This window comes from Pelmatolapia mariae, linkage group LG9 (genome assembly GCF_036321145.2).
Source record: "Pelmatolapia mariae isolate MD_Pm_ZW linkage group LG9, Pm_UMD_F_2, whole genome shotgun sequence".
Taxonomy (NCBI): domain Eukaryota; kingdom Metazoa; phylum Chordata; class Actinopteri; order Cichliformes; family Cichlidae; genus Pelmatolapia; species Pelmatolapia mariae.
The window spans coordinates 11,633,719-11,655,761 of record NC_086235.1 but is presented as its reverse complement, the minus strand read 5'-3'; the positions used below and the strand labels follow the sequence as shown (position 1 = coordinate 11,655,761).

The 22,043-nt window shown below is 38.5% G+C and overlaps 1 protein-coding gene across 2 annotated transcripts in view; it reads right to left on the bottom strand.

Moving 5' to 3' along the window:
* Window positions 1-22,043, bottom strand: part of LOC134634209 (cadherin-18) — a 188,239-nt gene that overhangs the window by 31,498 nt on the left and 134,698 nt on the right. For both annotated transcript variants that reach the window (XM_063483268.1, XM_063483267.1), the window contains exons 4-7: window positions 17,808-17,927; window positions 6,675-6,842; window positions 5,455-5,642; window positions 4,569-4,822 (exon numbers count right to left, since the gene is read on the bottom strand). In XM_063483268.1, coding sequence (XP_063339338.1) covers window positions 4,569-4,822; window positions 5,455-5,642; window positions 6,675-6,842; window positions 17,808-17,927 — 730 coding nt within the window. The remainder of the gene's footprint in view (window positions 1-4,568; window positions 4,823-5,454; window positions 5,643-6,674; window positions 6,843-17,807; window positions 17,928-22,043) is intronic.

Here is a 22,043-nt window from a genome sequence, read left to right as displayed (position 1 = left end):
AGCAGTGTGATCTAGTGGTTTGGATATATGTCTCAAAGCAAGAAGGGACATTTGCATGTCCTCCCAGTATCTGGGTGGATTCTCTCCAGGTACTCCAGCTTTCTCCCACAGACATGACTGTTAGGTTAAATGATCATTCTAAACTGGCCGTAGTTGTGAATGTGAGTGTTTGGTGACCAGTCCAGGGTGTATCCAGCGCCATGCCCTACAGCAGCTTCAGCCCAACCATGACCCTGAACTGGATAAGTGGATGAAGACTGATGGGCTTGGGGGGCTCCTGTATGTGCACATTTCATTGCAGTTAATTAGAGTTAATTAGAAGGAATAAATAAAAATGCATGCCATGAAAATGTCAGAAGTAAACCTGTTGTGATTTTAGTGTTTTCTTTCATATTCGTATTTCTGTCATGTTATTGATGTGATTAGAGTCAGTACACGTAATTTCTTGCTTCTGACAGTTTTTTTACTCTTGGGTGTATGATGTCAGTGTGTATTTATGTCTAATATTGTCACAACTTGGCCACCTGCTTTTCAAGTCTTTCATTTGCTAGGACCAGCCGGTGAGAAGGTTTTTAAAGGGATACTGTCCTTAATGGAAGAATAGTTGTTTTAGATAGTGTATAAACATCATACATCCATTTTCAAATTACCATCCAAGCAAGTGAGTAGTAAAAATAAGGAGATGGACAAACACTTCATGGCTTTCTTTGCTCAGTAGTGGACTCATTCCAAGCATTTCTGCCCTTTTGATTAATTTTAGATGGAAATATAGATCCTGGGATGTATGTAGATATAAATAAGCCTCAAGCATAATGTGGCTTCTGTGGAGTAATAAAAATACATAATAAGTCTTTGGCTCATGTTTACAGTTGTTATAGCATGAGTAAAAGTTTTCATTAGCTTTGTCCTTGAAGTTGATGCGTTGAGCATCATTTGAAGCCAGCCACAATGGATATGGAAATGGAAAGTACACTTGCAATTGGTCACTGTCCTGCAGAAAAAAAGGTGTGTATATCTGTGGCCTTCACCACCTCCACCCATTTCCATGGGACACCTTATAGACATCAACTAAACACCTGCAGCTGTATATTTACTGAAATTCTCCTGCTGGTTATTTGCTAGACTGCTCCTTCAGTAGCTGTTGGAGTGTAATACCCTGACCAATGTGCAAATAAGACTCTTCTTGTGCCCAAGTTTCTCCTCATCTATTAGTCAAACTTTAAAATCCACACACCCTAAAAACCTTGCTATGTTAAATGAAAAAATAAATACATAAATAAATAAAGCTCTCCATGGTTAAAGGACCTTAATATTAAACAGAGATGTTTGCTGCTGTGAGATTCAGGAAGCACCATACACCAACTGGGCCTAAATGCCTGCAAAAAGGAACATGTATTTTAATTTGTTGAAGTGAAAGGTCAAATCGCTGTTGACTGATAAAATTTGCTTCTGCTTCGGGGAAAGCTGTGACATACTTCAACATTTGAGGTCACTATTTTTGTTTGCTTAAGCTGTGTAGGAGGTGACTAGCAGATAGATGATTTCAACCAGTGGCTTACTGTAACTGTTTGCTGTTGCAACAGTACAGTATCAAGAACCTAAACAATCTTGTGCTCATGACATGCCCCACTGCAGCTCCCATCAGGCTCCAGCATTAATGGATGAGTCTTTAGGCACTGCATGGTGCCCTGGATAAACAAATTACTGGGAGAGATTACAATTCAGAGTTCTGGGTATATATTTTTCCCCCATGTAACCCCTTTATATTACCTTAGGGTATGTACTAATGAAAATAAACCTTCAGTGTCAGTCCACATTTTTTTTTCTTTTGCACTTCATGAGCCAATATGTTCCAGCTTGAGTCCAGCTGATGCTGATAATGGCTGACACAGCTTTTCCCATACATCCTTAACTGCAACTCTCTTACAAACCTCTGGAGCATGCCTTATCATGTACCAGTCTCAGATCTTTAGTTTGTTAAAATGTGTGTCCTATACTCTCTCTAGACTTTTCTACAGTCAATTTCTGTGGTTTTAGAGTATTTTAGTGTTAATAAATAAATACAATTGTCACTCAGAACTGGGTTTTGCGTGTTGTACCTTGTCTGCATCCATGCCCCCATTTTAACTCATAATCTTTGAATAATAATTTAATTTTCTTGCTCACATACTATTCATACTATATGTAGTATCAACCAAAAATGTGAAGTGCCATGCTGCTGTTTAAAAAAACCCAATGCTCTGTGGTCCACGGCATAAGAGGTTAACAGCAATATAGGATTGCTTCTTATTGATATAACAGCAATACTTCATCTCAAGAGGAGTATCATGTTTACAGCTGGTCCGCCATTTACATCAAGGCTATAAAGAGAATTCAAATGATTACAAGCAGGACAGTTGCTTGAGTGTAATGTCATGAAATGAGATACCTGTTCAGAGAGACAACCTAGGATTAGTCCACTGCCTAAGGCTAATACCAATCTTCTTTCAACAGTACAAAAGCATGTGTTTATAGTGCATACAAATGTGCTAAGCAGTTGCATTGCCTCAGGTTACTTCATAAGCGTAGAGACAAAATAACCAGCCGTCTGATGCCAAAAGATTCAGATTCACTAGGCTCACAATCCACACTGCAGTTGTTTTTTTTGTGTGTTTATCTAAAATTCTAGTATCTAGAGTCTATTTGAAATGTTGCAGGGCATCTATAAAACATGATGTTGTACAGCACCATGGAAAAACTCTTTAGACACTGAGAATATAAAGAACATAGAGAAATGATAATTTTCTTGGAAAGAGACAGACATTCTTGCATTTTTAAAATGGCATTGAGTGATAGTTCTCCAGGCTTTCTAAAGGTCTTTCAAGGTCTCTTTTTGGACACTGGTAGCTTTTTCACTCTTTGCTTATTTTCTTTTATTTGTTTATTTTTACACAGGACCTGAGAGACGCATCTGCCCCTGAAGATGATCCACGTGCTGTTTACTAAAACCTCATCATATGACTCAGTATCACAGCAAAACGTGTAATAAACAAGCCGGTCCACTGTGTCCATTTGACGCTTTGCCTCTCCAAACTGTCAAATGGACACACATGCTGAAATTACAAGCATGGGGAGATAATATATTCAAAGCCAGGAAGTCAGTAGTGAGCAAAAAACATATTAAATGCATACCAGGGTCCTTAATCATCAGAATTGATTACACTATGCGACTAACATGTATGCACATGTAAATGTGTTAATAATGTCTGCTTAAATGTTTTCTCATGGTTATTTTCATGCTGGCTTGAAATAAAATATCCCCCTCAGCTGTTACTGCAGCTTCTGCATGCGTGTACATTTCAAGTTTTGGAGAGCCAAAGCGTGACATGGACACGGTGCACCGGCGTGTCTATTACACGCTTTGTCATGATATCAGGTTAAATCAGATATGGTCTTGAGGTCTCGATTGTTACTAAAGGGAAACAGGGAGAAAAGGCTGGGGTGTGCCAGATTACACTAGAACTACACCAGAAATCCCACCAACGGATCTTATGGGGTGATGAATGCAAATTTGAAAATTTTGGTTCAAACTATTAATATATACAGAGGGAGTCAGGAGACCATAATAGTGAGTGTCTGAAGCCATCTGTAAAACATAGTGGAGGATCTGTCATGATTTTGAGGTGCATTTCAGCCAGTGGTGAATTGATGGAATTTTGACACAGAGAAGTACCATCAGATTTGGATCCACCATGGAATACCATCTGCAGAGCATCTGACAATGGTAATAATTTCATTTTTTAGCATGACAATGATCCCAAACACAATACTAGCACAGTAAAAGCATATCTGGATGCAAAAGCACACAATAGAACACTATTGACCATGGAGTCTCCCCAGAGCCTAAATCTCAACATAGAATGGAACAAAAGGCAACCAAATTCCAGAGAAAAGCTTTGAAATGTCCTTTAACAGTGTTAGATAACTATTCCTCAAGACTACTTAAATACATTAAAAGAAAGCCTGGCTAATAGTTCAGCAGACTCTACTGAAGAATAAGGGTGGTCATACCAAATATTGACTTTCAAGCTCAGAATTGTAAAAACTCTGCTTTTGCCTTATGTACTGTTTACCTTGGATGTTTACACTATATATGTTATGATACATAACTCCACTTATTTCCAATTTTCCCAAAAGATATGATGAAATGAGGGGTTGCTCGAGACTTACGGAATGTAAGTCTTCTAAATAATGCGCAATTTTTAACATTTCACACGTGGTGCTTAAAGATACTATCCATGGGCTACATCACTTGTTATGCTTTATTCCCAGCTGATTTTGCTTGGCAAACTAATGTTTTATCAACTGAAAAAAGTCTAACTAAAGTCTAAAAGTCAACTAAAAATAATATAGTTACTGTAGGTGCCAAGTAGCTGGAAGACAGATGTAGATTAAAAATAAAAACAAAATATAAAAAACTTTAAATGACTTCACAACTATCCAATGTTTAAGGACTGCCCTTCTTCTGAAATGTCTATAATTCTTACAGCAGATTGTATATGTTGGTAAATGTAATAAGAGTATCTCACCTGACATGACTGTTCCTGCTGTCAGGATCTCGAGCTGTTACAGCCCCCACCTCCGTGCCACTTGGTGAGTTTTCATAAACATCCATGATATAATAATCCATAGAAAACACAGGGGCTTCGTCCACATCCCCAACTGTAATTTTAAGGGTGGCAGTGTCTTTGAAAGAGCCAAGATAGGAAAAACGAGGATCCACATGTGTATTCACCCCCTCGATGTTGAGCGTGTAGGTCTTCTTCCTCTCGAAGTTCAGAGGCTGTTGGGGAAAAAGCCCCACAGGGGCCACATGATTAGCATGCTCATAGTACAATTAATTTAATCGCACCCACTATTTCTTTTCGTTTTTTAAAGCGGGGTAGTGAGGAATTTATATCTGTGGTCAGGGCCTAGTGTGTATGGGAGTAGGCGTGCCCCCAGTTTTTAGCCACATAAAAAGAGACTGTAAAGAATTATGGCTTTATCTTGCCATAATTTCTATCACGAAATTGAGACTGTTATAGCAGAAGGGATTATTTTACCTCACAGACCAAAGGAGTTTCTAGTTTATTGCTTCCTCAGTTGGTTGTTTTCTGCTAAAATAACCATCTAGTGGTTTTGAAGAGATTCATATAACAGCTTCATTTACCTGCTGGTAAATAGTACAACCCCACTTTAAAAAATCCTAAAGCTGACCCATTAATTCCAAACAACAACACACTTTCTGGACCAACTCCACAAACACAACTGTGTGTACTTTGTGGTGAAATTAGTGCATAAATCAATTGCCCCTATATGCTATTACAACACTGCATGTGATAGATCTGTGATATGAGGATTTTATCCTAATGGTCTATGTTCCAACGACATTTTAAGCAAATGTTCAAAGCACTAAAGTGAGAATGCACTTACCTTTTTTAGGCTGATGATTCCTTCCCTTGTGTCTCTTTCTGCAGAAATTGAGAACATGTTGGCCCCCTCTGAATTGATGATGCTGTACCGAATGTCCGCATTGACGCCAAGGTCCTCATCATTGGCTTTGATCTTTCCTACAGGTTTCCCTACTTGAGCTGATTCAGGAACGTAGAGCTGGTAGTTTTCTGTGGATGAACATTGATGTGTATCCATTTAGAGACAGCAGAACAATTTTAAACACATAATCAGCCTCCTCTGCCTCATACACTTGTCTGAGTATTCTCCTAAAAGGCCTTAGCTAAGCAATTCTAATGTGTAACCACTTGTTCCTCGGGGAATGTAATTAAAAATATTTTGCTGTGTTTCAATTGTCATTAAATGAGAAACTTAGGTTGATAGCGCTGCAGTGGAGCACATCAAACTCAGAGGCAGATGATTATTCAGAAAATGTTGATGGTCTTGAAATAGTTTTTTTTTTCATTGCAGCACAAATGGAAAAAACTCAGAGCCGAAGGGGATTATACTTGATGAGGCACTTCCAAAGACAAAGAATCACAACTTTGTCATTACTTAAATTTATCATTATAATTGAGAAAATTCAGACTGCAAAACACAGGGTTTTGATGAAATGCTCATTTAATTTAAACAGCTAATTATGGAAAATTTGACTTCAATGGGAGGATAAACAGTTACAAAACAAGTATCATTCATCACAGTGAGGACTGCTGAGTTGGTGAAATTTACAGTATAAAATGACAATATATGCTGCAGAAAAACAGCCCCATGTTTCCTGTGCAAACACATTAGGACTTTTAGAAACGCCTTCCCTTTAACGTAACACACTTAAAACACAGTAGAAACTTCCTCTTATAAATGCCTCTTTAATGTAACTGCCTCAGGCAGGTGTGGTGTAAGTCTTCTGCCCAAGGCCAAGCCTGCGTGGTCATGCAATGCAGCAGAAGCTAATGTATTCAGATAAGCAAAATAAGATGTCAACATTGGCACTGGTTATTTAACTACTGTACATTCACCTTGTGGCTAGTTTGCCAGTTTAAAATGTGCTGCCATCCAATCTCTTAAATGGAATTGCATGATATTCCAGCACAAATGCAATTAGAGGAGGTCAGTTCTGCAGCATAATAATTTACTATAATGCCCCTTAAAATAGTACTAAACTTTGTTAGGTCAAACATCATCTTCAGGTGCACTGTACATACTCTGGGGAAACTTGGGCGGGTTGTCATTGACATCTGTCAGTGTGATGTTGATGGTGGTGGAACCAGAGAGGCCTCCAACTTGACCTGCCATGTCTTTGGCTTGGATGACAACAGTGTAATGTTCTCTGGCTTCTCGATCCATGTTAGCTAAGGCAGTCCTGATGATTCCTGTGCAACATTTGAGAAGGAAAAAATAAGCACAAAACATAAACTAGGTTAATAACTTTGCAGTTAAAAACTAATAAATAAAAAAAACATGTTATCTAGAGAACAGACAGAATATACTTTTTTCACTGTTACATTTTTTTCTTACCAAAACCTCTTTAGTACTACTGACACAGCGCTGTGTCACTCTTCTTCTTAAAGGCTAACACTACAATACTGTGCCTCTTTATCTTTGAATCTCCTCACCTCTCACTGTCAAGGTTAGCTTTTCCTCAATATTCATTATATTATAAGAAATGACTATGCAACCTTGGATTAAGGCAGAATGCAACTTTCTGGGGGACCCAATTTGTCACATTTATTACTACAATAACACAGCAAACACTGCCATGAACTTTCACAATGCTAACTCGGTGATATATGACCGGAACTCTTCCCACTCTTAGAAACTGTACACAGGTGAATCACAGCACAATAACAAGCTAAAAAGATGAAAGCAGTATTAGCTTCCTGTGTTGCCATTAGCAGGTGATTTATTGAATGTAATAGGTTCATGGGAATGTGTTTGTGTGTGTGTGTGTGCGCGTGTGTGTTTGACTGCAACTGTATCTTATTTGTTAGTCTATATAGCTTTGTGTGCGTGTATGTCTATATCTGTGCTCGGGGCTTAATTCGCCATCTTTGTTCCTGAAACCACAGCAGCACATGGAGCCTGATCTAATATGTTCTGTTACATGAGCGTTGATTGTAAATTGTGCTTTTCCCCACAGCAGAGACCCTCTGGCAACCACTGAACTCGTGTTCTTTTGAACTTCTGAACCCTGCCATAATTCACAGGGGTTGTCCCGGTGCAGTGCAGTGACACCTGCGGGTTGGTGTTGATCACAGGGTGAAATCCACTTTGCTGCTGTCGATTATTGTTGCGAATCAACAATCAACATGAGAGAGTTAATAGAGGCATTTCTAAGGTCTCGGAAAAACCTAAACCGGCTTTTTACAGGTTTCCCATCAACTGTGTTGCATGATAAAACCACGTTTTTCTCATTGTTTGGCTATTTTATTCATTTGGACAACCCCCTGACATAAGGGGGCTGTGTGTCCCACACCTGCTGCTTACATTCTACAAGAAATCTAATCAACTTCATGAGCCTATTTAAAAAACATCCCTTTTGTATCTTAATTTTGCTCTATTATAAGGTCACCTTCCTTACAGTTATCTTCAAAACTTCAAAATTGTATTTCTATCATAAGAAGACTAAGTGTGTCTCAGTTTAGATATTATTATATTTGATGTAAAACACTTGCATTTGGGCAATTTAACAGGGGTTAAATTGTGATATGTGAGCAGTGGGATGGGGGCTGTGTCACAGTATAGTGAATTGTTTTCAATACTGGGTCAACTGTCTGTCTGTTGCCCCCCCCCCCCCCCCCCTTTTTTTTTTTTTTTAATTCACAGAGTGGTTAGATCAATTTCATGCATCCAGCCGTGCCACTACTGCAAGCAAGCTGCTTTTAAGCAGCAAAACTAAACTATCTACAATAATCCACTTGATATGGTAGGGGAAAAAATGTGATGATTCTCCAGGGGAAACAATATTTGGATTTAGCTGAAATTAAAAATGTAACTCTAGTGCCATTGGATTCATCCTGAGTGGGAGTTTTGTTCAGAATGATTTCACTGCAGAAACTGTGAGTCTGAAGCAGTGAAGCAATTTGCTATAGAGAGAGAGGGATGTAATAAGGCTACATAAGATCACAATGGCAAGTCAGAATATTAAAATAATAAATGAAATTACTACTCCTGTGTTATGTTCATAAAATGCTCACAGCACCTATTGCAATATGGGGACAGTATAGATGCTGTTGCTGCAGCTGTGTGATGCTATAGCTCTTTAATGAAGTGGAGGAAAATACAGCATTTTACATTTGATTGTTCGCTGCTACACAGTCTGAAAGCTGATTTTATACCGCTTTCTAAAAAGTGTGACGTTGACATGTGAACGGGTGAACAGCGTGAATAAGAAGCAGCTTAGGTGCTATTTGGATATGAGGAGAAGTTAATGTAATAATGTATACTCACACAAAATGACTAAAGGCAAACTCCAATCACAGACTGACTTTTTATAGTCAGGTTTAAGGTGTACAGTTTTTGTGGCATCATCACTTTTATTTTGTGCCATACAAAGTATTAAAAATGCAGACTATATCACACTTTCACAAAAATGTGTCATTAATATGAATGGTAAACCTTGATCCTGGTTAGTGGCCAAGTAAGTTATCACCATCTGATTTGTGTTCTAAACTCAGCATTTAAAAAAAAAAGAGTTAAGTGAATTAAGGCAGGGCTATGATTTCCAAAATTCCCCAAAAGAGGCAGCTATATACCTGAGTTATACGATGGGCCATTTTCCTCTTTCTTTTCTCCTGGACTATAGACAGAAACTAATCCACTTGCCTCAGGCTGAATAATCATTAAAAGTGGGTCAAGGAGTAAGGCAGCCAATAGTATTAAGATCCAGGGGATCTTAGGTTAAACATCACCTGTCACACAGAGCAGCAGCTGAAGTCCCACAGAGTGCTAGTGAATTGGGATTCATTAGTAGTGAATCAACAAAAGCCTTGCCACACTTTAAATATCAAGACCAGAGTGGACAAGTACTATCTAAATATAAAGGCAGGCTTTATGAGGAAAAGGAATTTAAGGAGTCAGTTTCTACTAAAAAAGGCATCCAGGATTTCACCCAATGTGACTGTGTAATCTTAATGCAAGCTTTAAATATGTAAACTTAAACCATGAGCTGTGAATATAACTCTTACCACTCTTTTTAAACTCTGACCTATGGATTCCTCTTGTTCACATTTGCCTCATGGCTCATTCTTACAGATTTTCTATAAAGAGGCCAGGGTCACTTAACTGTTTTTTTAATAGACTTTATTAATAATGATTTTTTTTAAAGTCACAATATTTAAACTGGACTCAAACTTAAGGCCTCAGAGAAACATGGGTGGTTAATGCGAAACAAAGTAAACCTGCATTTAGGCTGTTTTTTGGTGACATACTTTCAAGCATAATAATAATGGATTGCACTTATATAGCGCTTTTCGAGACCCCCAAAGCGCTTTACAATTCCACTATTCATTCACACACTGGTGTGCTACAGTTGTAGCCACAGCTTCCCTGGGGCAGACTGACAGAAGCGAGGCTGTGATATCGCACCATCGGCCCCTCTAGCCATCACCAGTAGGTGAAGTGTTTTGCCCAAGGACACAACGACCAAGACAGACAGAGCTGGGGATCGAACCGGCAACCTTCCAGTTACAAGATGAACTTCCCAACCCCCTGAACCACGGTCGCCCATGGTATTCTGCCAGATGAAGTCGTTGGAAGATGGCTGTGAAATTTAAACAATTCTCAGGTTTCAATGTATGCCAAGAAAGTACACCCCATACCATTAAACTGCCAGTGTTGGCAATCTGAGCTATTGATACACTGATTTATTGATACCCTATCATCTGAATGTTGCAGCATAAATTGAGACTCATTAGACCAGGCAACATTTTTCCAAACTTCTATTGTCCAACTTTGGCGAGCCTATGAGAATTTCCTGTGCTAAGCTAACAGGTTTTGACATATTTAGCATTCAGAAATGCTCTTCTGCATACCTTGGTTGTAATAAGTTGTTATTTGATTTACTCTTGACTTCCTATATGCCTGAAGCCATTCTACTCTGACCTCAGGCATCAACAAGGCATTTTGCCCAGCAAACTGCCACTCACTGGATGTTTTGTCTTTTTCAAATGATTCTCTGTAATCTCTAGAGATGGTCTTGCAGGTAAGTCCCAGTAGAACAGCAGTTTCAGACCAGTCTGTCTGGCACCAACAACTATGTAACACTCAAAGTCACTTAAATCGCTTATCTTCCCCATTCTGATGCTAGGTCATCTGGACCATACCTACATGCATCAGTGCATTGAGTTGTTACCATGTTACCCAGTGATTAGATATTTGAGTCAACGAGCAGCCATTGTACATAATTAATAACCATTCTATGAAATGTTTAAATTGGGCATGTGTTTTACATTATTATTATTATAAAATAATAAAAAAGCCATTAAATAATTAAATATCATATCTAACATATTTCAAATATAAAATATATTATCAGAGAGGGTAGAAACACAATGTTTGTCTTTTAAGCCTTTCCAGGGGATGAAAATACTCCAGTTTTTCATTGAAAAGCTTTCATTAGAGCACAAGCATTTTATTCTTGTCACAGTGTTCTTTTCAAATGCCAGATCTCAGCATGGCTTTGCTGCTTTTCTTAGTTTTAAAACTAATCAAAGTGCTTGCAGCCATTTTCATGTAATGATGCGAGCTCTGCAAACTCTATTGGAAGTCCTTTGTTATTAACTGCAGTCTTGGCATTACTTAACCTGGGGTCCTTGAGACACACAGACCTTGGCAAGTGGCCATGCTTTCCATTAAAACCACACCAAGACAGACGATCTGACCTTTCAAGTCTCTTATTACCCCTTTACTCATGAGGGTGCATCGCTCCTGAGCAATATTTCACGGCAGTGGTTTTAGGAACAATGAGCAAACACGAAAGTATGAGGTTTTCTTTTTTCACTATGGGAATTTCACTGGTATTCACAATAATGAGGATGGACTACTATCAGACATTTAAAATCAAACAAGCAAATGACATAACACCTCTTGCAATGTGTGACCGTTCTTTCACAGCTGTTGCAATGCATTTATTGTAGTAATGTACAATCAACGAACTGCATTCAGTATTAAATAAAAGTTCTTTAACAATAGAGAAAAGGCGATGAGGGTATTCTTCAGAAAGTGCAAGTACCTGAAAGGTATGTCAGTACTTTGACACAAAGATCGCACCCCTGAACTCCCTATCCTGACCATTTCTGAGCTGTAATACCTCAGAAAGTCTCTGCTAAATCTCAGTGGAGCTCGTCAGTTAATTTAGAAAATAATTGAGAAAGAGCTGACTTCCTTCAACCTAGGCCCATTTGACACAGTGAGGTGGTTAGCCTTTTCCTCAACCTCCCCAGTCTATTAGAGTTGATACCATCATACTATCCACCTCTTTGTCTGGCTGGAAACTTCTAAAGGAGGACAATCTCCTGGGTGAACAAAAAGGATTATAGGAGATTACTAAAGCGCTCTTCAATCTCCAGCTTCAGGAATCTTGGTTTTTTGCCCTTCCAATACGATGTTATCCCTGTGTGTCTGAACTCGAAGAGCATTTCCCGGAAAAAAAAGGTAGATAGCTTCAGCAAAAGCCGCTTGAATAATCAAAGATATCGCACAAAAACATGGCTTCTTGTTACTTTACAAACTTTTCTCTCTGTTTATATATCAGTCCATCTATCTAACTGTGAAAAACTGATTGGGCTGCTCAAGCCTATATCACAAATGACTTTCCCTGATTCAAGAGGTAAGACTTAATCCATTAACTGTGAAAATGTCTTGATCTGTGTCAGCTCCATCAGTAAACGCGAACAGTCACAAATCCCAGATCAGCAGAGAAATTAGCCTATTTAAGATGCAAAGGGGACTTAGTGGGCCTGTGCTGTGGTTTGTCTTTCTGTGTGTGTGTGTGTGTGTGTGTGTGTGTGTGTGTGTGTGTGTGTGTGTGTGTGTGTGTGTGTGTGTGTAAGGGGAGATATAAAAGTGAAGAAGGGTTAAGGGGCAAGACTCAAAAGGAACCACTTTGATGTCTCTGTGACAGATGCACTGTAGTAAAGACAGGAGTTACAACCCAACCACAGCATTAAAAGGATAAATGCTGTCACCATCTTTTGCTGACTTTTTGCTTACTAAATTTGCTGGCTTGCAGTTTTGTGATTTCCAAACCATGCAATCAAGCAAATCCATTGCAGTGAATGTTCTTAACAGAGTTAGCAAGTCACTAAGCTTCCCACATCAGACTATCAATATTTCTTAAAAAGTTCAACAGCACTCGGATAAAAAGGGACAGAGCCATCACAGAGAAATATGTGTCAGATGCACACCCATGCAGCATTTTGGACTCTTTCTCTGCAGTGATTAACATTCACTCAGCAGAAAGCGGTTCAGTCTGTCAGTCTAATTCTCTGTTGTCCTTGTGCTTCATCTCTTCTGTTTGACCCAAATCCCCAGACAAGTCACAACAAAAGCAGCAGGTAGGGGTTTCCAGGTCCTTCCTCAAAGGGCACCTTGACATGATTTGTGACTCGTATTGGAAACTTTTAACCGCCAAATGTTTTTAAAATGTTAGTTTTACAGATGTCCATATAATGCATCACTTCTGTAAATGTTATCTAACTCTATAGCCTTCAGCAGATAGTCCAGTGTCAAGGCTGGAATTAAGATGAAACATCTAGCCTGCCTTTGCTCAAGGGTAAAATCCACTTACCGGCAACTGTAAAGTTCAGTTATTAATATGGTACTCTCCAGAAAAAGTGTAGGCGACAAGCAGAGACAGCATGAAAGCTGCTGTAGTTTGAAGTGGAAAAGAGGAAAGAAGAAAATAATAAGAATAATCCAGTGAATTGGTGAGTTTAAAAGTGCCGGTAGACAATTTGCATGTTTCCCCCTGCAGAAGTTGTAGTCGTCTCATTTACCTCTTGGCAACAACTTAATATGTTTAGAAAAATGTCAAATATCAAAGCACTTCTTTTTTGTTAAATCCATTTCTAGGAAAATGCTATATACAATAATTCCATGTTAAAAAAAAAAAAAAAAGGAAAGAAACAGTGACTGTAGATAATCGCATTGTTTTAAGAGTGTTGAAGTTAGCAACACATGGGGTAATCACTGATAAGCTTGTGTACACTTCTAGAATATGTGATGCTGTTGTAGCGTGCAGCTGCAGAGTCTCCGTGCATCGATTTCTGACAAGTGAATAATATAACACACCTCTAAATTACACTTGCTTCGTATAATACCAGGGACACCGTGTACATTTGGCTCTGCATAAATACTATTTACATTATTCGCACATGTATTGGCAAAGTTTTAGCTAGCATGCAATCATATTTCTAGCAGCAGTCTGTTTAAAATAAACATTTGGTAGCAATGTCAGTGTTACTTTAATATACATGCATATACATCTTTTCATTATCTGTGAAACTGTTGTTTAAGACAATTCATAACATGTCTTGGAAAGACTTGGTTTCACAGTAAATAATGTTAAAATCATGACAGTGTCCACGGGCTAATTCAGTCATTACCTTTTTTTCTTTTTCTGCTTTAGCAATCTCCTCTTTACTTACTCTTTTATTAAACCGGTATCATCGTAATTAATTATATCAGTAGGACAGATTGCCGGGCACCTTTAACCATTAAATCTGGTTCTCCTGTTCTGATTCTTCAAGCTTAGAAGGACTTAATGAGCTTTATCCAGATGTCAGATCCTAAATATTACACATACTGGTGAATTGAAATGGTTGTGATAGAAATATTATTCTGTCAAACACTGTCATTATCTGCACTGACAAATCAGAGCATTTAAATTGCACATCATATCGCTAGAGTAGGCAAAAACCCTATTATGTTATATACAGTATGTGCCTGCATACAAATTTACCATTTTCTATGCAACATGGGAGAAATTACAAATGAAAATGGATTCTGTGGCCTCATTTAATTTTTTTTCCTGCACACACTGTCCCCTCTGGCCTTCCATCATTACCAGTTGTATCAGTATTATTTATAGGCAAATTTACAACCTAGGAACTGTTCATTCTTTTACTTGAAGTACCTTCTCTTCTGTTTCTGCACTGCAGAGACTGTGGACAATTTTTAGCTCCTTTTGTCAGGGTAAGTCCCAGCACAAAGGAACCTTTGAGTGACCCAAATGTACGGGAGCTTCAGCACATCTGTCTCATCAGTCTGTGACTGACCTTGAAATGCACAGTGTAAAACAGAATTAGACCACGGTTAGGTAAATATCTCAGATGTGTATTTGTGTTGTAATATCTGGTATGTAGGAAACTCTAGAAAGAACAAAACATCAGTTTGACGCCACATCCTTCACCAAATGCTTTGATATCTAGCTTATACTGGTTTCTTGATACAAATGTTTTATGTGTTGTAGCCACAATTTTAAGTGCGTTATACTCTTAGAATCAGTGACCTACAGCTATAGGATCAAAAAGGTTAAAGAAAGCCTTTTTTCATATTATAACTATGTGTGTTAACCTTTTTAAAAATTGTGAAGTAACAAACATGAATGTAAACCAATGTCAAGCTTGACTGTTTCATGAAGTGTTTAAAGCTTTATGGGATGTTATAAATTAAGCTAACACTTAATTTGCATTTAGTACTGCGACAGACGGGCAACCTGTCCAAAGTGTACCCCGCCTCTCACCTGGGAGCCTAGCTGGGATAGGCTCCAGCCCCTCCGTGACCCTAATAAAGTTAGGCGGAAACGAATGGATGGACTTAATTTGCAAATTAGATCAAGTAATCCTTTTTGAATAGCTGAAAGATTTCTTTTGACTTGAAAAGCTTACATAAACTAAATAATACATCCAGGAATGGTTTGTTTGCTTGTTATTTGTGGGGTTTTGGGAAATCCGAGTCCTAAAATATAAATGTTTTGGCAGTATATGCATGATATTTCTGATTACTGAAAGGCATAAAGTACCCCACAGCAACAACCGCAGGTGCCCTTTAGTTTGATCAGGGACATTAAGGTAAAGTAATTTTATTTAATCAGACAGCTGCAAGGCATTAAAAATTACTTAATTGGATACACAAATGCTTCAGGAGCTGAAACAACAATTTTTGAATGCTTTGCTAAGACAACCTGTAATGTCAGCATTTTGTCCTCCTCTGAGGTTGAAAAGAGTAATGCACTGTAATTGTGGTCAATTTAGCATTTAACACAATTCATCCATCTCATAGCGCAAGTAGGGTTGAGATGATAATGTTAAAACCACTGTGCTCGGGAGAAAGCACAGGTAAAACTGTTCACTTTGTTTCTTAGTGAGGATTTGGGTCAAGTCTGAGACAATCCTTTGGGTATTCCCTCAATGCCATATGTGCAGGCCAAATGCTATTATTCCCCTGTCCTTAAGTGATCTTTCTGTCTACCTCATGGGTCTTGTAAAATCTATCACTGCTGTATCAGGCCACCAGACCAAGGTCAAATGGGAAGAGGTGCGTGTGTGTGTGTCTGTTTGTCTTTGTCTGTATGTTCTTGTAATCTTGCTACTAATGTGTGTGTTTCCCATGACAGCGTCTCTGCAGTTTAAGCATAGTGGGAGCCAGGTACATGAGGCTAGGAGAGGGTGTAAGCAATCTAATGCACTGTGAGACAGATGCAGAAGCAGCTTCATTTCCCCATTGTGGCACTCAAACGTGGCAGCATGCCAACTCCAACAGCTTTAAGACTTGGACTTGGCATATTAAAGACCACATGCAAGAGTAACCTGCACATTTTCCACTGACCGCTGAAGGCCCTTGTCCTAATTTGAGGGAGGAGTGTGGTTTGCTAGTGGCAAAATCAAAAGCCAACTCGTATAAATTAATATGTGTAGGTGGAACAGCGCTGTGCAGAGTGTGCAGCTGGAAAAGCCTTCGATCGCATCCCCACCTCCTCCTCTGCACCCCATGCTGAATTACAATGAAGACAAGATGCCTAGTCAGCTCAAGCAAAACAAGCCATCTGATGTGTCAAAAACACTCTGCATGTGGAAAAAGGAAAAGGAAATCACTGGTGATTAATCATTGTTATGCCTCCAAGCTGGCGGCAATCGTGCCCAAAGAGAGCTTTTTTTTTTGTACACTTGTCCATACATATGTTGATCTGTACATCCTATTTTCGTGAACACGTTGTCTCAGGAATGGCTAAGAAAAAACCCTTATGCTTATGCCCATGTGGACTCGAGGGTGAACTAATTATGGGTAAAGTTCACTGTGATCCCATCAAATGTTATTTTGGTGACAAATAATGTCACAATTTTACAAAAGCTGTGACAAAATTTCAAAATCTCAAAAGTCAGTTCTGTAGACATATGAATTTAAAGTGCCAGTGTCTATCTGGCAGAGGTATACCTCCGTGAGGCATACCTTAAAAACATGACTTAACTACACAGCTACAAATCCAGTAGCTGGGAGGATAAAATATGCTACATTGCACGAGAGAGCCAATTTTCATTCAAAAATCGGCATTGCTTCTGAATCACCACACCCTTGTGAAATTGCTCCATCAATCCCCACTGCCTTTTCCCTCGAGGCAAATCCAAAATATTCAGCAATTTATTTGTGTTGCTAATTCAGCAAAGAATTCATGTTTTACATGGGCGGTATGGTCTCAAAGGGACCAATACTTGTTCCAGACAGCAATGAATCAATTCTTACAAGTAGAGTATTGTTCATGTTAACCAACAGCAGCAGGAGCAGCAGAGGCAAGCGTGCAAAACGTCAGACATGTATGCACATGCACAGTCCGCCGTGTTTTTTTACATCATATAAAAGTTATATATGTCTTGCACTTTAGATGCTTTATTAACATTTAATAGATTCTATTAGCCTCCCTGGACAAAAAATAGATTTTAAAAAACACTGAGCGCTGCCTGCTGTGCGGCCCCCACCAACCCCTTTCAAAAAAGGTAAGAAACAATGGCTTCTGAAGGGATCTCAACAAATGCCTCCTTTGACCCCTGAGGAGTCAGTTATTGCTCACAAAAAGTGGATCGCATGCTCAACAATACAGCAGTTGCACTGTATGAGGAGTCCATAACTCTGCTGTGGCTGCTTTAGCTTTTACGATATGAGACGTGCTGCAATAACAGAACAGGATGTTCCACTGTGAGAAGCAAAGACTTCACAGCATGACGCACACATCATTTTAGGAGATCGACATCAAAGTTATACCTCCCATTTATAACTCATTGTTACCATGCTTTCAAGAGCATGGATGCATTTTTTTCACCAAGCATGCAGTTATACCATACCTGTTTTGGGGTCAACAGAGAAATATGGCTGTCCTTGTAGAATACTGTAGACTATTCTGGCACTATTTCCATAGGTGGGGTCGTCTGCATCGGTTGCTGTGACTTGCAACACAGATGTGCCTTAAAAAACAAACAAACAAACAAACAAACAAAAACCCAGCACATTAGTCTTCTTGTTTCTTTAAAAGGTTAACAAATGTTAATGCAGTTATGAGTTATGGCTACTTTCAGCTGCTTCTTTGCCACAAGACGTCACCACAGCGGGTAGCTCCACATGTTTGATTTGGCAGTTTTATCCCTGATGACCTTCCTGCCACAACCCAAGCTATAACTGTGCAATTGGGTTTTTTTTTTTAAACAAATAGATTCATGCAAAAAAAAAAAGTTCCTATGCAAAATAATAATAATAGTAATTTGAATATGGGATAACAGTGCTAGATTCGGAATGATATTTAAAATGCTGGGCATCTCTTAACTTATCCAAAGAGCTGAGGTGCAACTAAAACTACACTTCATATTAACAGCTGCCCTCTGCGCAAAACACATCTTTCTAAAACAAAAAAAATGCATTTTTGTGATGTCAGTTATTGTTGCAATAAATAAATGAATGAAACTAAATTAAAAAAAATCTTGCCTGCAGAATGTCATGAGCTATGTCATGTCATGTAAAAAGATCATTTGTGTTTCCGATTATGCTTAAATGGGAAAAATTGATTTATTTATTTTTTTGTTATTTAGAAATTAAACACTTGGAGTGTTACTCATTACAAGGTTCATTAACTCATTATAATTACTTGACATGTAGACTGTAATTGGACTACAGGCTAAAACATTATATATGTACATGTATGTGTATTAAGGGTAGATATAGAGGCATGTAGATAGATAAAGTATAAATATCTTAAGGCCTGTTAATCTTCTGGACACTTGCTTTCTTGTGCTCCTTAGAGAATTAAACTATATTAAACAAGGAAACTGAAAAAGGGAAACTCACTCTACTGTGTCCCACCAAATATGATTTATTTTTTCCTTGGAATCCTGCTGGAGCAGAGTAAAATGCCAGCCATAATGAAGCGTGTACCTCACAGTATGCTTGTGTACTCTCAGCCTCGCAGCAAAAATTGTGCCGGGAATTATTTGGACTTCATCACCTCTGGGATTGCTCTGGAAACTCAACTGGTTCTAAATCATCTGTCAATTAAAACTTATTAGAACATGATTTAACTGACGGACCTTAGCTTGTTCCGTGTTACAGGCATAAGCAAAGTCTCTATAAATCATAGCAGAAACGACAAAACAGCTTTACTCTGCTTTCTATTTGGTGTTTGCGTGTATGTGTGTGGGTATTGTTTTGCTGAAATATCCCAGTAGAGACTTTAAACTGACTGCAAACGGAGCCATGCAGACTGGACCGGACTGCGTTTTTTGAGGGAAAAGACTTCATTTCAGGATTACGTTTAGAATTAATGTTCAGGTTAGACTCTAATTTATGATGGTTAAGGTAGGGTTAAGGGGCTAAAGGCTGCATTATATGAGTGAGTGTCCCCACAGGGATAGCATATATAATGTTTTTGTGTGTATGGCTGCTGGAAGAGGCGGTAACGGGCTCGTGTTAACGCATATTCTGGGTGATAATGCACTCATTATGCTGCCCTAATACACTATACAGTGTGCTTGGCTTTGCTCACAATGCACTTCAACTCAAGTGTTCAAGTACTCAGTGTATATATGTACCGTATATTTACAGTTATTAACTTGATGAGTTCTACATTAAAAGGTCTGATTGTACTCAGCAGAAAATGAACACTTAAATCTCATTTCTAAAAGAACAGAGAAGTTAAACCGAAATCAGTTTTTTCCAGGACTTTTAAGGTCACTGTACCTTCATTTCATGTTGCAGTCTTCCAAGGGATTAACACTTTTACACCACAAATAGCTGGTGGCTGCTTGAACATCATGTCTTACACAACCACTTGAGCTAAAGTGGAGGCTGGAAACTTTTACCAGCTGAACTGTGGAGAACATTGCTTAACCTAATCTCTGTTTACAATTTTTACATAAAATTTCATTACCGTATTTAAAGATTTTAGCAATATTTTTGTCATACAGGACACCATAATTGAACTTTTAAAAGATACAGGCTGGTGTGACTGTGAAACTGGATTATGAGGTTAACAGTAGATTATTCTCATCTGAGTCAAGTCTCTTGTATTTGCTTCTTTCCCAGTTTAGGATAAATTGTGAAAGCAAAAACATCCTGTGCTACAAGTACATTGGGACAAAATGTATCTGTGCTTTCTGATAGATAACAGCATCTACTGGAAATAACAAGAGATAAAAAGATAAGTCAAATGTGTGCAACCATTAAATTTTATTATGCTTATAAAGAGTTTAACACTTACCTGATTGTGAGATTCTGCTTAACATTATTATCAATAACATTTATATTCCCAATAACACTCATTTAATCTAAACTATTCATTTAAACAGGGGGCTATCCAAACCTTTGGGTTTTGAAACCACTAACTTTTCCCTTTAAAAAAAAAGAGCAACTATAACTCCATCTCAAGTGGGAAAGATAAAACAGGAAATTGATACTCCTTTCATCTTGTACTCAAAATATAACTGTTCAATTAAATAAAAGGAATGAAACAGTTGGACAACCTGGCGCATGCCCAACTGATCAATTTAGACAGGAAAAAGAACATCACAACCAATTAGTTGCTATACTCCAAGACAGCCCTTTCCCACACTTGGGAGCTCCAGTATTGACAAATGCAGGGGGATTAGTGCTTTAGAGTGTGATGACAGTTGATTGTTACAGCCGATTTGATGCTGCAGATGCCAAACCAAAGAGGAATTACTTTAATGGACATGAGCAAAAGTGGGGGTGGGGAAAAAAAGGCTAATTATTTTCCTCTTCACAGTCCTTGATTTCCTCCCTTGGGTCATCAATGGTGATTGATTCTTATTGTGTAACCGATGATGAAGTTTGCAGCGAACATGGAAACTTTAGAATAAGAAGTCTTGTTAGAACTAAACTAAGGATGCCAATACAGAAATTAGTGCTGTTTTCATTAACCTATAATGAATTCATTTGTGGCGATGATTGCAGCAACTGCTGAATTTTTTAATCACGGCCATTTCATGTGGAGTTTAAGACATGCGTGTAAGAGGAAGACTCTCCCTTTAATGTACCGAAAAATGGACCCCAAAACCTAATGATAGTCTCTAAACAAGGTATCACAGCATACAGTGCTAAAGCACACTCTCAAAAGAGATTAAGGCGTGTGCCTGAGACTTCTGAGAAAGAAATATACTGACTAGAATTTATGTTCATGAGGCCTGCCATGAATAATCATGAACACGCCCAGGAAGATATTGACTGTTTATAAAGAGGGAGCGTACAGGTCTGTTGGGGTTTGCATATTTAATTTCTTTTATCACATTTCCATCTCGCTCCTGCATGGAGCTGATGAAGTTATTAATTTTCTGTTTAAAGAATTTCTGCTTCTTTCCAGTAACTCAGGAGATTTCTTTAGACAGATGGATAAAAATGGAATGTTTTCAACAAACTGTCAGTGCCAAGAATTTACTATCACATTGTATACTGAGTAAAATTGCTCTGACAGCAGTTTGGCCACCATTTGGACAACCTACATATTTTGAAAGAGTGCTGTGAAATTTTAGAGTAACATTTTTGAGCTATTGTGTCGTGAGGCAGAATCCACTGGACTGAGAAAATGGTGGCTATTGTTCACACAACCTAAAAACAGAACAAGAGAGTAAAGAAATACAACATAGATGTTTGCCACAAGATGCTATGCGTATGAGACGCTGTCTCGGTGGAGGTGGATAGAGGCTTTACTTTTCTCCATGATATGGAAGACTTCACTGTCTCAATGGCGGGGATTGCTGCAGAGCCACTATTGAGTGCTTTATAAAGACCTGCCCACCAGGGACGGAAACCATCGCAGCAACCAGAAAACAAAGATGAGAAAGAGGACTTTGCTGGCTTACAGAACATCAAACATTCTGGAGAACATTATCGCAGAGGACAAACCAGAACGCTGCATGGGGTAATGACATATTTGATAGTGGTTCTTCACACTTATATCTTTAAATCCATCTTGTTGGAGCTTTGGGTTGTACTTTAGTGTGTAAAGTCAAAGATCTAACTGTAATTTATTGTTTTGTTTTATGTTTTTTGCTTTTTTAAGATGATGGATTAAAAAG